This window comes from Ovis aries, chromosome 19 (assembly GCF_016772045.2).
Source record: "Ovis aries strain OAR_USU_Benz2616 breed Rambouillet chromosome 19, ARS-UI_Ramb_v3.0, whole genome shotgun sequence".
NCBI lineage: Eukaryota > Metazoa > Chordata > Mammalia > Artiodactyla > Bovidae > Ovis > Ovis aries.
The window spans coordinates 14,645,378-14,661,659 of record NC_056072.1 but is presented as its reverse complement, the minus strand read 5'-3'; the positions used below and the strand labels follow the sequence as shown (position 1 = coordinate 14,661,659).

The following is a 16,282-nucleotide window of genomic DNA, read 5'->3' as shown; positions in this document are numbered from 1 at the left end:
GGACCAGAGGTCAGTCAGCAACGCACATTCCCCAAGGGACCCAAGTCTCCGGCCACTGGTCTGGACAGCATCAATCCCTCTCTGTGGCCTTGCCTCGGGCCATCTGGTCAACCATCGCCCTTTGGAGGACAGGGCCAGGGCAGCTCCCTCTAGTCTTATCACTGAGGAATTCGGGCAGACTTTGAACTTCCTCTTCTATATACTTCCCTATTCTAAACATCCTCATTATCCCGCTGGACTCCAGACACACAAAATTAGAAAATTCCCAGCCAGATACAGCCAAGTCTACTGGCCCCAGGGAAGGGATATAGCCAGTGTGTGGGATTCACAGAGAATGGACAGTAGTGGTGGGCCTTTGAGGTTGTGTAAGAGTCTGATAATTAGAGGTGGAGTAAGGACATTCCAGGAAGTAGGAACAGTGTGTGCAGAAGCACAGATGCAGGAAAATGCCTAACACAGTCAACTTTGCAAGAAGTCTGATGTGGCTTCAGTAAGGGGTGCTGGAAGCATCAGGAAATGAGTTTGGAGATGTGGACAGGGGCCAGGCCTCATCAGTTCCTGCTTGGACTAGTGCAGAAGCTTTCAGCCCCACCACCTACAACCTGAGGGATCTTTGTAAACCATGTGTCTTCATTCTCATTCTCCTGCATCAAATCTCTGATGGTCCTAGGAGTCAAAGCCCATACATCAAAATGGCATCCCAACCCTCCCAAACCCCACCACTGCCTACGTCTCCTAACTTGTCTCCTCTACTTCACGTGGAGTGGAGAAAGTGGGGCTCAAAGGCAGTCCTACCTTGTTGTTTAGTTGTTCAGTCATGTCCGACTCTTTTGCAACCCCATGGACTGTAGCCCACCAGGCTCTTCTGTCCATGGAATTCTCTAGGCAAGAATACTGGAGTGAGTTGCCATTTCCTTCTCCAGAGGATCTTCCTAGACTAAGAATCAAACCTGTATCTCCTGCTTGGAAGGTGGATTCTTTATCAGTGAGCCACCTGGGAAGCCTTCACTTTGCAGTTGGGTTAAGATGAGAGTTTCAGGCCAGTCTAGTTCCCCAATACCTTCTCTGTGACAGGCATTCCTGAGCCCAGAAGAAGGGACTCAGGCAAGAATGGAGCAGTCCCTAGCATCCTTTCAGTTCTGATCCTGTGTCTCCTGCCATCTTGCTGGCTGCATGTGGGAGGTAACTGCCTGGGGATTTGCAGTATAGTCCTGAGTGTCTGGCTGGGGGTCTGGATTAGCCATGTTTTGTTAATTCCACCTGCTCAGGATGCCCCTTCCTATCTATTCCCACTGTAAGGGGCTTGGGAGAGAGCCTTGCTTTCTCCTCCTAATGGGGGCCCCCTGAGATCTGGGGTAAAGGCTGAGATGGTGGGGCAAAGGGTGAAGATGCTGGGAGTTCTAGCTGTTAGGTGCTGGGGGCTCAGCAAGAGAGGGGTGAGCCCACCTCAGGTGTTGGGGGCCATACCCAACTCCCCTCAAGGGAAGCTTGAGACCACAGTCACTGGCCTGGATGAGAAGAAGCCCCCGCTTCACCCAGGGCCAGAAAACTATGGCAGAAGAAGCCAAGGGAGGCAGAAGCAGGGTGGTGGGGGCACGTGAGTCCCTCCGAGGAGCAGCTAGTCTCCGAGAGCATCTAAAATGCAACAGGCTGGAATCAATGACACAAGAGAAAGAAATTCCTGCCTCTAAGGTACCGAGCACTGGGGGCCACCGTGGATGATCTGCGTTTCTGAGGTTTGTCAAAGGAGGGCTCTCTCTCTCTCTCTCTCTCTCTCTCTTTTTTTTTCCTGCTAGGGATAGTTGGAAAAAGCCATGGAAAGGGAGCAGAGAGAGCAGGGGCTCCCATTATCATGTTACATCCCATGATTTACTTAAGCCCCTCCCTACTGCCACTGAAATAACGGAGCATCAAAGGGTCATGAGGGGAAACTGAGGACTCAGAGAGAAAGCAGTGTGATCAAAGGTACATAAGACCACAAACCAGCTTCCCGGATGTCCCCTTCATTTTGGTTTCTGTGTTTGAATTGGTGAGGAGTTGCAGATCTTGTAGTCAAGGAAGAAGTGAGGGTGGAGAGGAGAGGAGGAGGAGGAGGAAAGAGTCGGGATGGGCACAGGAAGTGAGGTAAACCATGGGATCCAGAGGTCACAGAAAAGAGGAGAAATAGGCTCCCACTTTTTCAGAGGGCACTAAAGGAAGTAGAGATGATTCTCTTAGTGGGAAGAGAAACAGGGGCATCTGCTGGGCTGATGGGAAGGTATAATAGCTTGATCTGGGTGGTGTCTACACAGGTGCACATGTGTGAGACAGTTCCCTGATATCACTTCTGATGTGTATATCTCATGAATTAAAACCTGTCTCTAAAGTCCCAGGGCAGCGTGCGGCATGCCATAGCCACTTTGGAAGAAGGAGTTACTCTTATAAGATGGCATAGCCTAGATAAGTCCACGAGTTCTGGAAGCAGACTCTTGGCCAATTCCTGGCTGGGCAAACTTGGGCAAGTCACCTCAGTTCACCTGTAGAATTGGCAACCATGACAGCACCACTTACATCAAGGTTGTGTTGAGAGTTACATGCAAAGGACACAGGGGGATTGACAAGGGTTACCAGTTGTTGCCAAAGCCCCAGCCCAGCCCCACATGCCCAGACGCCAGCCTAGTTCCAGCATGATAGGCCTGCAGAATCCCAGGCAGCCTGAATGTCCTTCCCACTCACAAGTGGCAGCAGTGTCCACCAGAGGAGAGGTCTCAAGCCTGGTTCTCCTTTGCCCCCTATTGCTGTCTGATTTCTCTTACCCTACCTGTATTTTCACGTTCTTTGGCCAATAGTCCAAAGCCTCCCATCTCTGCAAGTCCTGGGAAGACTGGACATTTCTGATGGTCCAGTGCTTAAGACTCTGTGCTTCCAATCCAAGGGGCAAAGGTTTGACCCCTAGTCCGGAAACTAAGATCCCACATGCCACATTTTTGGCGGCACAGCCAAAAAATAAATAAAAATCCTGGGGAAGGTTGAACTCTAGGGAGTAGTAGGAGGATGGAGTGAGAAATTGTGTTGGGGGGTTGAAGGTAAGAAAAAGAGGGAGACATAGGGACACAGGCTTGGGTCTCAGGCAAGAAAGAACTTTCCGCAGTTCAAGGTGATACCAGGATAAGGGCTCTCATTATTAGGAGAATGCAAAGGGGTTCAGCTTGGTGTTAAGCCTGGACCCATTAAAAGGCCCTTCTTGTGAGGCTTACTGAGGGCCACGAAGCCTTTCAGGTTTTTTTGCAGAGGATCACCATGAAGAGGGCCTTTACTACCTTTGTTACCATGAGGTCACTTTGCTAAGCAGGGGCAGTAGGGACTCAGGCTTCAATCCTCTGTCTTTCGAAAGTCATCCTGGTTACCACTGCAGAAATAACACTCAGCTTCAAATATGGTGTCTGTAGGTGATGTTGGTGTCTGATCAACCGCAGAAAGCAGGGCACCAGCACCTGGAGCCGTGAGTCCTTGACATGTTGGCTGGTGACCTCTTCCTCTCCCCTCACCCCTCCTACCCTCCCCTGGGCAGGAAGAACTTGTTTTCAAGATGGCCGGAGGCACTTCCTGGGCGACACAGACCTTCACATCATGAACCACATGAGAGGGGGTGCAGATAAGATTGAGCCCTGTCTGGTGAAATCTAGCCTGCTGCCCACCCACCTGCTCAAGGCCCCCTGCTCTTCCTGTCACCCGCCTGCCAGCTCGCTGTTCAGTCCCATCATGGCAAGGCAGGAAAGTTCCTTGCAGTAAATGCAGCACCCCTCCTCCCCCTGACAATATCACCACACATCTTGTGATGCTTGATTAAATGCTATTAGGGGACATCAGCTATTGAATATCAGCTATTAAGGAATCCCTGTTAATTTTGTTAGGAGTGATGATGGCATACAGGAAAACACCCTTGATTTTAGAGATGCATCTTAAAATAACTTGCTCTATGATATCTATAACATAATTTCAAATACTTCAACCAAGAGAGCAAATGGTGCAAATATTAATGGTTAATGACTTTCAAATCTAGAAATTTGGAGTGGACAAACACTGGAAATTCCTATACTGCTGTTTTGGTGACATCGCTCCCGGAAATGGGCATTTCCATGTTCATGATACTACTTGCTCTATGTGTTTTTATATGCTTGAAAATGTTCACAATAAAAGTTTTAAAAAACCCATAATGTGGCAGAGAGATTAGATTGTATTTCTTTTTCTTCTGAAATACATCTAAGGCATGTGAGAGAGTTCACACACACTGCATTTTCCTTGGTACAGTGAGAACAGCTTTGTGTTGGGGAGATCAGACAGGAAAGGGAGGAGTCTAGGAGGTTGAGAAGATGGAGCAAGGAGGAAGGGATGAGGCTTTGTCTAGTCCCCAGACCCCATTCCTGCATCCACAGCCAGAGGGGCACAGTGAGGAGCCCCTGTAAGTGGCTCCTCAGGCTGGATTGCCATGAGGCTGCCACCATGCAGAAGGGCCCATCATCCAATCCTCCCTAAGAGGATCTGTCACATGCCTGGGCCTGGAACCTCATGCCCCATATTGTCTGGCCACCCAAGAGGACATACCACCCCCTGTGCCCAGGATTCCTGCCTTCGCTGGAAACCCCTGGGCAAGGGGGACAGAAAGAGCTGAAGAAGGGTCCACAAGGCTCCCAGGCTGGGGATCCAGAGGAAGAACAATCTGCCACACAGTTCACACAGCACTTTCATATCCTTCAACCACAGAAGTCCTGACTGGAAGGCCAAGCCCTTTTCATAGTCAGTTGTGAGGCTGGGGTGAGATGGGGTGGGGTGGGGAAGACGTGGCTCCAGCCAAGGTGGAGCTGGCCTCTTTTCCCATTTCTCCTGCATGTTGGGCCAAGGGTTCTCACTCTCCTTTTTTTGATGAGGAAACAGAGCCCATTCCACAGAGAGGAAACATGTTCTCCACGTCAACTGGCCATAGAGTGCGCTGAGGACACAGCTCAGGCTACTCATGTTGGAAGCTCTAGAAATGTCTGGAAAGACAGATGTCAGGGCAGCATGGGATGGTGGAAACTTCAGAAGGGAGCTCAATCTTCCAGCACAGCCCTGCCCACCCCTCACCCCTGGGAGCCTTGGGCAGGCCTAACTGACACGCTCACTTGACTTGAGGAGACTTGACCCCTCTGTAGCTGTGTTTCCTAAACACTACAGGTGGCCGGCTAGGGGCCAGGACTGCTGGGTAGCCATGGAAGCTCCTGGAGAAGCTGGAAGCAGATGGCTGGGGCAGGATGCCTATGGCAAGGTAAAGCTTTCAGGAGATGGCCAGTAAGGCTCACAGTGAAGTCAGAGGAACCAGGCCTCTCTGAATCCCTGGGCCAACCCAGCCTCTGGGAGATGGGGTAGGGGGAGCTGAGGGCTTCCTCCTCCTTCTGGGGACAGGCCCATTTGTCCTGCCAATAGAGGCTGTCTCATAGGCTCAGGTGGAAGACTGGATCATTTGGCCAAACTCTTTAGGGACTGCCCTGTCTCCTCCAGGGAGCTTTCCCTGACTGCTCCTGTGAGTGACCATTGCCCCAGTTCTGGAAGGCTGCAGCCCACATCTGGCTGGGCTGGTTCTCCTGGGTCACTGGCTCTGCTCTCTGCTACCAGCTGGAGAATCTTCCCAGGGCAGGGCATGGGTCTGCCCCTTCTCTATGACACCTCTTGTCTCCGCCCTTGGGCTGGGCACTGGCCTGAGCAGTTCTGCTACCAATGAGGAGCTCCTGTGCCTACTCTCCAGGGGGTAGGGGCAGTGGAAAGCTTGAAAGGTGGCCTTGGAGAAGACTTCCTCTTCTGAGACACTGGAGGTTTTCTTTCCTTTTTTTGCTTCCCTGTTCAGAAATTTCCTCTTCCCAGGCTGAGGTCAGGGCTCCATAAACAGGAGTGATACGGCCTTGGGTCTTCAAACTGAACTTTGCAGCTGCCATTTTATGACTCTGATAACACACTACCCCCCTTCCCCGAGTCTGGCTGAAGCAGGATTGCCTGGTGTCTATTTGGTGTGGGAGCAAGTGGTGGCTTGTGTGGAGAAGGGAGAAGTAGAGAGGGAAATAGGGGCCCCTCACTCCAGCCTGCTCTCACCGACTCCTGGGTGAGTCCCTTCTCCTCCCTCTGCAGGCCCAGCCCTGCACTGGGCTGCAGGGGACATGGGAGGGTGAGAGACCTTAGGCCTTGATCCCATGGGGTGGTCAAAAGGGCCCAGGCTAGGGTTGAAGAGTGAGGTCAGAGTGGGAAGGGCTCAGTGGGTTGGAACAATCAGGGAAGGCTGTCTGGAGGAGGAGCTGGAGTTGGGAACTAACCAAATAAGATGTGGAAAGACAGGGGAGGGTAGGCATGGCAAGGGCCAGGCTTGAACTGTCTCAGGAGGTGGGGGGCAGATGTTGCTGGAAACGGGACCCCACTGAAACCAGCCTGCCCCTAGACTGAGAAGCCTCCAGCAATGGGAGAATGTGGTGCCAGTGGTGGTCCCAAGATCCCTGGTTCATCCATGGAAAATTTGAGTGGTCAGAGCTCAGGGGTGGGAGAGCCAGAGGGTTGCTGGTGAGGCCTGGAAGCTCTGTTACCTTGAGAGGCTGTGTTTCCAGAGTGTGCCTTCAGGGCCAGAACTTGGTGGGGCTTTGAGAGCTCAGGAGGTGGGTCTCACCATAGCTATCAGTGAGAGAAGAATTATGCCAATTGTCATAATGTCTGCTCCCAGGACAAGCAATGAGCATTCCAGCCCATGTGTGCAGCACGTTAGCGAGATGGAAACAGAGATTCCTGCCCTGGTGGAGGTGATCGTCAGGGAGATACTCATGGGACAGAAGAGACTATAGATGACCCATATACTCCATCCACCCACCAGCCAACCTGGAGCTGGTGCCAGACCTGGAACCCACAGGTTTAGGCTCTGCCCAAGCAACAACCACAGATTCCTCAAGTTCCAGGGGAGGGATAGAAAGAAATCAGCTTCAGTCCAGGTCTGATGGGTGGGGGACAGGTGTGGCTCTGATATCTTTGGGCCTCACTTTGCCCATCTGTAAAACGGGCTTGGGTAGTCTTCAGGTCTTCCCTGATCTTACAGGAAGTTGACCCATGCATCTCCTGCCTCAGCCAGAATCTGCCCTGCAACCCAAGTGAGTGTCCCCCACTCCACTAGGCACACACATGGGCACATCCACACATGGGGCACATGGGTACCAGGGGCACACACACACATACCCATGCGGAGATGAAGCAGAAGTGCAAGGAAGAGGGTGGCCTCTGCTTCTTGGTTGTTTGCTCCCTTCCCATGCACATGTCTGGCCTTCTCCAATAAACACCACCCCAACTCCTCATTGCCCACCACCTTCCACCTTGGGCTCCATATCTTTCAACTCTGCTCAGTGGGAGGGCACAGGAAGGGTCTGCCTGCCAGTCACTTGATCCCCAAGGCCCCTTCCGGGGTGGGGGGCGGGTGCTCAGTGCTTGGTCTGCTGCTGAATGTCACTCTTACAAGTAACTTAATGCCCCACAGACACCTCCCGGCGGGCAGAGCACACAACGACGGCCCTCACAGCCTCCCCCTAACCTACTGTCTACCAGACCTTTCATTTCAGTTGGCCCGCAGTCCGCGACCCTGCATTCACTGACTTCGCCAACCCACAGCCGTTACACGCAAGGCAAGTTTGGAGCTAGCTCTTTCCCGCCGCCCCTCAACGAGTGTCCCAGATTCTGACGCAGAACGGGCTCCAGGCTGCGCGGGAAGGGACTAGGCGCGAGGGAGACCCTACGCCGCCCTCGGGTCTTAGATCCAGTCTCAGGCGCAGCGAAGACGAGACCGCATGCTCCGCGCCCCTTATCCCCTCCACACAGACGTGAGCACACGGCCGGGCTCCCGTCACCCCAGCTCCACCCCCAGCTGCCGGGACTCCGGGCTGCCCGGCGGACACTCACCGCGGGGCCGAGGACGCAGACGAGGGCGCCGGTCAGCACGCAGAACCAGCGGGCGGGCGGCGGGCTTGTCGGGCGCATGGTCCGCCCCGAGCCGGCGGCGGGCGGCCCCGCGCCGGTAACTGACAGGCGGGCGGCGCACCACGCGGCCGACGGCGGGGAGCCTGACACAGTGGCGCTGCCTAGGTGGTCCTGGCGCTATGAGGCGCCGCTCTGGGCGGGGGCGTGGGCGGGCCCTGGGGGCTCGTCTGACGGGCGGCGGGTCTAGCCAATGGCTCGGCAGAGGCGGGGCGGCCGCGCAGGTGTGGGGCGGGGCTGGGGGGCGCCCTGGCTAGTAGGGAGTCTGCGCGCTCCCCCCACCAGTCTCACACTTCAATCCTCAACCGCGAGGTGTGGGTAGACTTTCGTCCCTTGGGACCGCATCTCCGGGAATCCCGAGAGCCCAACTGCCCCATTTTTCTGTGCGTGGCTCACGACGTTTCCAAGAGCCTGACTGCGATCTCCCATTCCCGCACGCCCCTTGAGCCCCACCCCAGGGCGCTCTGCTGTTTCACCTTTAGAGCCACCTGCTCTAGGAGGCCTCCCAATCTCCCCATTTTTCACTTCTGCACCTCGGAGGGTAGGTGCAGGCGGGCCGGACTACAAGACAAATCGTGACTTCTAATCCCTCAGGCTGAAGGCCGAGACTTTCTTAAGGTTCTGGGCTGCAAGTGCCCCAGAAAAGTGGGGCTCACTGTTTGATCCATTTCCAATCTCCCCAACTCATCCCTCGCGCGGGAGAGGCCACACGAAGGGAAGTTACGGTGCAAGTGAGGCCCGATTATTTGATCCCTGGTGCCTTCCTCGAGCCCTGGCGACCTAGTAGGGCGCGCTAGATACCGGCTGTGCTCTCGGATCATTCATGACCAGTCGAGGGTAGTGCTTCAGGAAGGATGGCATGTCCGCGCCCTCGCGCATCTCGGGCCGGAGCACCTCCGAAAGAAGGCAGAACCTAAGTTCTAGCGCCATCGCGCGGAAAAGGAAGGTCTGTTTCCCAGCGCGCGAGTCCAGAACCCGCGCATCCGACCTGAAACAACCGGAGTCCTCCTCTTCCCGCCTTCCCTATATTACAGCTTGGGAAACCGAGGTACAGAGAAACCCCCGGACCTGGGCCGCCTGCCTCCGATGCCTCGCTTCCAAGGTTCAGCGGCTGACATCGGACCATCCAGTCTCCACCGTTCATCCTCAGGGCTTGGTTTATTCGTCCTTAGAATGAGGCGCAGGTTCTTGGCGCGGCGCCCTGAAAGGTCTCCTTCTTGTGGACCAAATGCAGGTGGCTGCCTTGCCCTCTTTCCAAGGGTTCTAGAAGGTGAGATCGAGGCTGGAGGTGGCGGTGGTGGCAGTGGGATAGGGTGTCTGGTGAGTGACTGTGATAGGAGTTAGGGGAGGGCGGTTTTTTCTGGAGAGGCGGAGAGGGCTGCGCATCCCTGGGCGCTTGCGGGATATGCTGCAGCTTGAAGGAGATGCTATTCCAGGCGCTGGGTGACCCGCAGGTGCGACGGAATTCCCTGCGGACCCACTGGGGTTTTCCTCCCTACAGCGCGGGGAACTCTGGCCACTGATGGAGCAGGATATAGTTATAGAGAGACAAGGGAAAGCCAGGAAAGGATGAGCGTCCAGCCCCTTCTTGATTTGGGCTTATTTGGATACTAGCATTTGCTTTCTCTCTCCCGTCCTCCCTTTCCTTCTTCCCTTCCATGTCTACTCATCTTCTACTCTCTCTTCTCCCTCTCTCTCTACACTTCTTCCTTCCCATCCTCCCTTCGTCTCACATTCATTAATAGTTTGCTATGTGCCAGACTCTGTGCTGTGCAGCAGGGCACAGAGATGAAGTCAGCAGCATCTCTTGCCTGGGAAGGACCTGGGGAGCTATTATACTCCCCCTAGATTTCCACCTCCTTCCAGTGGAAATATAATCAGTTATATTTAATATAACTATTAAACATAAACCATTATAAATATATAAACTATTAAACTATGGAAATATAATCAGTTAGCCTGGACAGAAGCGCTTCCCCAGACTAGAGAACTGTGGAGATGCCTTTGCCCTGGCCATTCTGAGGCTTGGACTCAATTCCTCCAGGGAGGAAGTGTTTGAAGAGTGAGTCACCAACCATCTCCTCAGCCATTCTCACTTCTGGAGGCCAGATTAGGCTCAGGGGTCAGAGGTCCTTGCCACTCCTTGTGCCCAGCCAGCACCCCCACTGAGGCCTCAGTTCTCTAGCAAGGCAGTGGAATTGTGTCCTCATTCTGGAGTGTCACCTCTGCTGGCACAGTGCCCCAGGAGTCCTAGATGGGAACGGCAAATCCATGAGCTTTGGCTCTCATAAACCCTTTCCCATTCTACACACACACACACACACACACACACACACACACACACACCTGATCACCTGCAGAATAATGCTGATGAGGTCCCACAGTTAAGGCATGTCCTTTGGCCTGCTGAAGTTCTGCTCTCTCTGAGGACAGATGGCTTGGGTACTTGAGAATGCATTTGAGGAGGCTGAGCATTGGGGAATACGAGGGAGTCAGCCAGACCCCACTTGGGGCTTCCCTGGTGGCTCAGTGGTAAAGAATCCACCTGCAATGCAGGAGACAGCTTCAGGAGACGTGGATTTGATTCCTGGGTTGGGAAGATCCTCAGGAGAAGGAAATGGCAAACCATTCCAGTATTCTTGCCTGGAAAATCCCATGGACAGAGGAGCCTGGTGGGCTACACAGTCCATGGGGTGGCAGAAGAGTCACATGTGACTTAGCAACTAAACAATAACAACAAAAAACAAAGACCCCACTTAGCCAAGTGACTCTTGGTGAGGCCCAGAATGGGGGCAGAAGTGGGAGGGGGGAAATGGAAGTGAAAGTGAAGTCACTCAGTCGTGTCCGACTCTTTGCGACCCTGTGGACTATAGCCTACCACTCTCCTCCATCCATGGGATTTTCCAGGCAAGAGTACTAGAGTAGGTTGCCATTTGCTTCTCCAGAGGGTCTTCCCAACCCAGGGATCAAACCCAGGTCTCCCGCATTGTAAGCAGATGCTTTACCATCAGAGCCACCAGGGAAGTCCTGGGAAAATGGAGGAAGGGTGGAAATCTGACGGCTCCCAGTTGGGGGTGGCTGCTCTCCTCTCTCCTGGAGGGTGTCCACACCACACCCCCTCCTTAGCTGGAGGGCTATGTGGGCAGGCTGGTGGCAGTAAGAGTGACTGGCAGGGCCCCTGGATGCCCTTGCAGTCCTCAAACTCCCAGGAAGGAAGCGGGTGACTAAGGAATAATAGTTCTTGTGTAGATTCTTTACAATGAAAATTACTTCTTTGTTTTTTCAGAATTGTTCTCCTGGGAGACCCACCCTTCCTTACCTAGCAAAAGGCACAAAACAACTTCAGAAGTGAAAGAAGGCGCAGGAAAAGGAAAATAGCAAAACCAAACAAAACCCTGAAAAATTCAACCACGAGTCAGTTTGACCTTGTTTTGATCAGTTATGTTCCTGCATGTCCAGTTCTATGTCCTGAGGCACTGAGAGGTCTCCCAGGGGCCTACTCCTGGGGAGTCCTTGGGATCTGATGAAACCATCCTTTCACCTGCCTAATGGTCTGGGGAAGCTTCTTGGGCTGGGGAGGGATATCAGAACTGAGCAGGGAGACAGACTACTTGAGGGTGTGGGAAGGAGAGACTCGAATCTCCACTCCCCATCCCCCACCCTATCTGAAGCCCAAGTGCCTCTGGAGTTGGCCTTTGCCAGGTTTGGGAAGGGGGCTGCAGCCACCTCCTGCCCTTTGCTCCCTCCTGTCCTCTTGAATGGATTTCTCCAGGAGTATTCTGTTCTGAGGTTTCTCCTCCTGGATCCCTGGAACCAGTCTCCAGTCTCTGGCCCAAGCCCCAGCTCCCTTCTGGATGCAGGAATCCAAGGAGTGCAAGGGTGTAGGGGGAAAGAGAGAGAGAGTCACTTGCCTTTCCCTGTGATGACAGGCAAGGCAGGAAAGAATCTGCAGTTACTCATTTGGAGCCTGCCTGGCTTCCTGGCTGCCTGCCACATCCTAGCAGCGGGTGCCACTCTTGCCTCCCCCAGTCTTCTCCCACCTCCTGGAGTCGAGTCGTGCATGCACTACTTGAAGGCTCCCTGCTCAGGCACTCACAGCACTGTCTGGCCTTCATGGTAGGAACCAGGAACTGGCCTGGGGAGTCACTGCTCAGGATGCCCCTTCCAGAGCCGTTCACATTGTTGGGTGGATGCAAGCAAGCTTTGCCCTTTCTGAGTTTCTGAGTTGAAGACACCTCCATCGAGAGGGACTGCCCACCACTTCCCCAGCAGATACTTATTAACTCCAAGCTGTGCTTTGGTGGAAGGCAGGAGAGGCCCGTTGCTTAAAGAAGCAATAATCCCTTCATCTTGTCTGTAACAGCTTGCAGGGAATAGTATTCCTTCATCCCTCTTGTATCACCACCTCCACTGACCTGGCCCTGTGATAAGTACTGGGGATGTCACAGTGACTTAAGACACTGGCGACCCCTCTAGGGCAAACTAGCCTTGCTTGAGTGGGAGACTGGAGGGACGTTCTCATGATGCTGCAGCTGCACTAGGAAAATAAACAAAGTCCATAGAGTATAGATGATGGAGACAGAGCTGTCCTGACTTCTGAGATCGGGAAATGAAAAAGACCAGGGACAGCTTCTGAAATGGACTATACCATCCCTTGATCCTGGAGTCTGGGGTTTAGAGCTCAGAAATGGTTGGGGGCCGAGAGGAGGTGATGTTGCCAACTCTAGGTGCGTGAGTTCAGGCCCTCCAGTGATCAGATGCTGGATGGATTCAGGATTATTGGATGTTAGGAGATGACAAAGGAGGAGATCCCTGTGAATGGCAAGGCAGGAACCAGCAGGGAGAACCGCAAATTGAGATGCAGTTCTGACAGAGCCTCTGCCAGCCTGACCATGAACTGCAGAGCTAAGGTGGCACACAGATGCCTTAGTAACCCTACTGTGTGCACTCAGTGTCTGGGGGCCATCTGGGAAGAGCAGGCCTTCACCTCAAATGCTGTGGTGGATCCAGAAGGCACTATTCCTAGAGGCTGTCAGCTCACTGAATTCAGCTGAAATGGCAAGTTCTTTCTTGACAGGAGATCCAGGTGATGCATGTCTGCAGCTACCACAGAGGGGAGGCTGAGTCATGGAAAATGAAGGCAGGGGAGAGCTCCTGCTTCAGGAGACAGAGGAAGCAGAGACCATGGTCCTATCCTTAGGGAATGCCTATTCTGGGCACAGACAAGGATGACTCCAGAAGGAACTCCTCTGTGACCTCACCCCAACCATGATTATTTTAAATCATCATCGATCTATCATTTTATCTGTAAATATCTTAGTAAAAGTGTAAGTGAAGTTGTGTCCAACTCTTTGCAACTTCATGGACTGTATAGTCCATGGAATTCTCCAGGCCAGAATACTGGGGTGGGTAGCCTTTCCCTTTTCCAGGGGATCTTCCCAATCCAGGGATCGAACCCAGGTCTCCTGCATTGCAGGCAGATTCTTTACCAGCTGAGACACAAGGCAAGCCCAAGAATACTGGAGTGGGTAGCCTCTCCCTTCTCCAGCGGATCTTTCTGACCCAGGAACCGAACCAGGGTCTCCTGCATTGCAGGTGGATTCTTTACCAACTCAGCTATCATGGAAGCCCAAATATCTCCGTAGGTAGATATTCTAAAGAATAAGAACTAAAGAAAAAAAAGACCCACAAAACCATTGTCACACAATACCATTTTTATGCTAACCACCCCAACCTACCCAAATTCCTAAACAGCATTAAATAGTCATTATTTAATTTTCCCTCTTTGCCTCACAAATGCCTTTATTTTCTACCAGTTCTTTGTTTAAATAAGGCTCACACGTTATAATTCAAGACAGTCTCCCTCCATCTCTCTGCCTCTCTTCCTTGCAAGTTCTCCTTGGAAGAAATTGGGATGGGGTCCTGTCTACTGGCTTTCCACAGTCGGAGTTCTGGTGACTGCATTCTGTGGTGTTATTTAACTATTTCGCTAAGACGGATTACTTTAAAACAGATCTTAAAAACATAAGTACGGTGATTTGCTCATGAGTTCAAATTGCCCACAGATCCTGAGTGAGATCCCTCTTTACCTTTCCTTTACCTCTACTTCTCCCACTCTTGTCTCCAGCCATAATGGTCTCCCTGCTAGTTCAAAAACTCCTTCTTGGTCCACTCTTTTTTTTTTTTTTAATTGAAGTGTAGTTGATTTACAATATTGTGTTAGTTTCTGCTATAAAGCAAAGTGATACATGTACATATATTCTATTTCATATTCCTTTCTACTATAGGTTATACAAGATGGAGAAATAGTGAAAATAGTGAGAGACTCTATTTTTGGGGGCTCCAAAATCACTCCAGATGGTGACTGCAGCCATGAAATTAAAAGATGCTTGCTCCTTGGAAGAAAAGTTATGACCAACCTAGACAGCATATTAAAAAGCAGAGACATCACTTTGCCAACAAAGGTCTGTCTCATCAGAGCTACGGTTTTTCCAGTGGTCATGTATGGATGTAAGAGTTGGACTATAAAGAAAGCTGAGTGCTAAAGAATTGATGCTTTTGAACTGTGGTGTTGGAGAAGACTCTTGAGAGTCCCTTGGACTGCAAGGAGATCCAACCAGTCCATCCTAAGGGAAATCAGTCATGAATATTCATTGGAAGGACTGACACTGAACCTGAAACTCCAATACTTTGGCCCCCTGATGTGAAAGAACTGACTCATTAGAAAAGACCCTGTTGCTGGGAAAGATTGAAGGCAAGAGGCGAAGGGGATGACAGAGGATGAGATGGTTGGATGGCATCACCAACTCAATGGACATGGGTTTGAGTAAACTCCAGGAGTTGGTGATGGACAGGGAGGCCAGGTGTGCTGCAGTCCATGGGGTTGCAAATAGGTGGACACGACTGAGCGACTGAACTGAACTAAACTGATACAAGATGTAGTTCCTGGGCTATATAGTAGGTCCTTGTTGGTTATCTATTTTATATATAGTAGGTGTATATGTTAACCACAAGCTCTTATTTCATCCCCCTTTCCTTCCCCCTTAGTAACCGTAAGTTGGTTTTCAGTTTCCTAGCCTACTCTTGCTCTTAGGTGTTAGATGCTTCTGCTTGGAATGCTCTTGCCCAGGTATCACTATGGCTCCTGACCTTTCTCTTTAAGGCTGATTCCCCTACTTCATACTGTAAACTGCTTCCCCCCAGGTTGGGGCCCCTCACTTTCTGTAGACTTTTTCCCCACTGTGCTTATCACCTCCTAAGGCACAATGTCCTTTCAGTTCAGTTCAGTTCAGTTCAGTTCAGTTGCTCAGTCGTGTCCGACTCTTTGCGACCCCATGAATCGCAGCACACCAGGCCTCCCTGTCCATCATCAACTCCCGGAGTTCACCCAAACTCATGTGTATCGAGTCGGTGATGCCATCCAGCCATCTCATCCTCTGTCGTCCCCTTCTCCTCCTGCCCCCCATCCCTCCCGGCATCAGGGTTTTTTCCAATGAGTCAACTCTTCGCGTGAGGCGGCCAAAGTATTGGAGTTTCAACCTCAGCATCAGTCTTTCCAATGAACACTCAGGACTGATCTCCTTTAGGATGGACTGGTTGGATCTCCTTGCAGTCCAAGGGACTCACAGAGTATTCTCCAACACCACAGTTCAAAAGCATCAATTCTTTGGCGCTCAGCTTTCTTCTCAGTCCAGCTCTCACATCCATACACAACCACTGGAAAAACCACAGCCTTGACTAGACTATCTGTTAATTCACTTTATTACACTTATTGTCTTTTTCTCCCTGCTAGCAGAGAAGTTCCACGAGGGAAGGGATTTTCAGGTATTTTGCTCCCAAATGTATGTCAAGTCCTTGGAATGGTGCCTGGCAAGCAGCCTTCTATCATGTTTATTGAATGAACAAATAAGTGAATGATTCTTCCTAAAATCCATAGCTGATGCCGCCTTCCCTCTGTCCCAGGATTCTAACCCTGCTCTCAGGCTCTGAGGGAACCTCCTCCCTGCCCCTCTTTAGTCTGGCTTCAGCTGTTCTTCCCTGCCCCAGCCCAAGCCTGGGCTCTGCCATGTAGAACACCAAGCTCTTTCATGCCTCCGTGGCATTGCCTAGGCTGTTCCTTCTGCCAGGAATGCCTTTCTCCACACATCTCTTAAGGAAGATTTTGTCATGCTTTAGGGCCTTAGTCCCTGTCAGTCACCCCCTCTGGGAAGACTTCTGGGGTCTCTCCTGGGATGACAGGCCCAGCGTGGTGATGACTGGATAAGCAAGAGAG

General features: G+C 52.0%; 1 protein-coding gene across 6 annotated transcripts in view; it reads right to left on the bottom strand.

Annotated features, from left to right (window-relative positions):
• VIPR1 (vasoactive intestinal peptide receptor 1) overlaps nucleotides 1-8,106 on the bottom strand; it is a 31,278-nt gene extending 23,172 nt beyond the window's left edge. For all 6 annotated transcript variants that reach the window (XM_042235879.1, XM_042235881.1, XM_042235880.1 and 3 more), the window contains exon 1: nucleotides 7,936-8,106. In XM_042235879.1, coding sequence (XP_042091813.1) covers nucleotides 7,936-8,013 — 78 coding nt within the window. In that variant the 5' untranslated portion in view covers nucleotides 8,014-8,106. The remainder of the gene's footprint in view (nucleotides 1-7,935) is intronic.
• Between the last annotated feature and the right edge of the window lie 8,176 nt (nucleotides 8,107-16,282).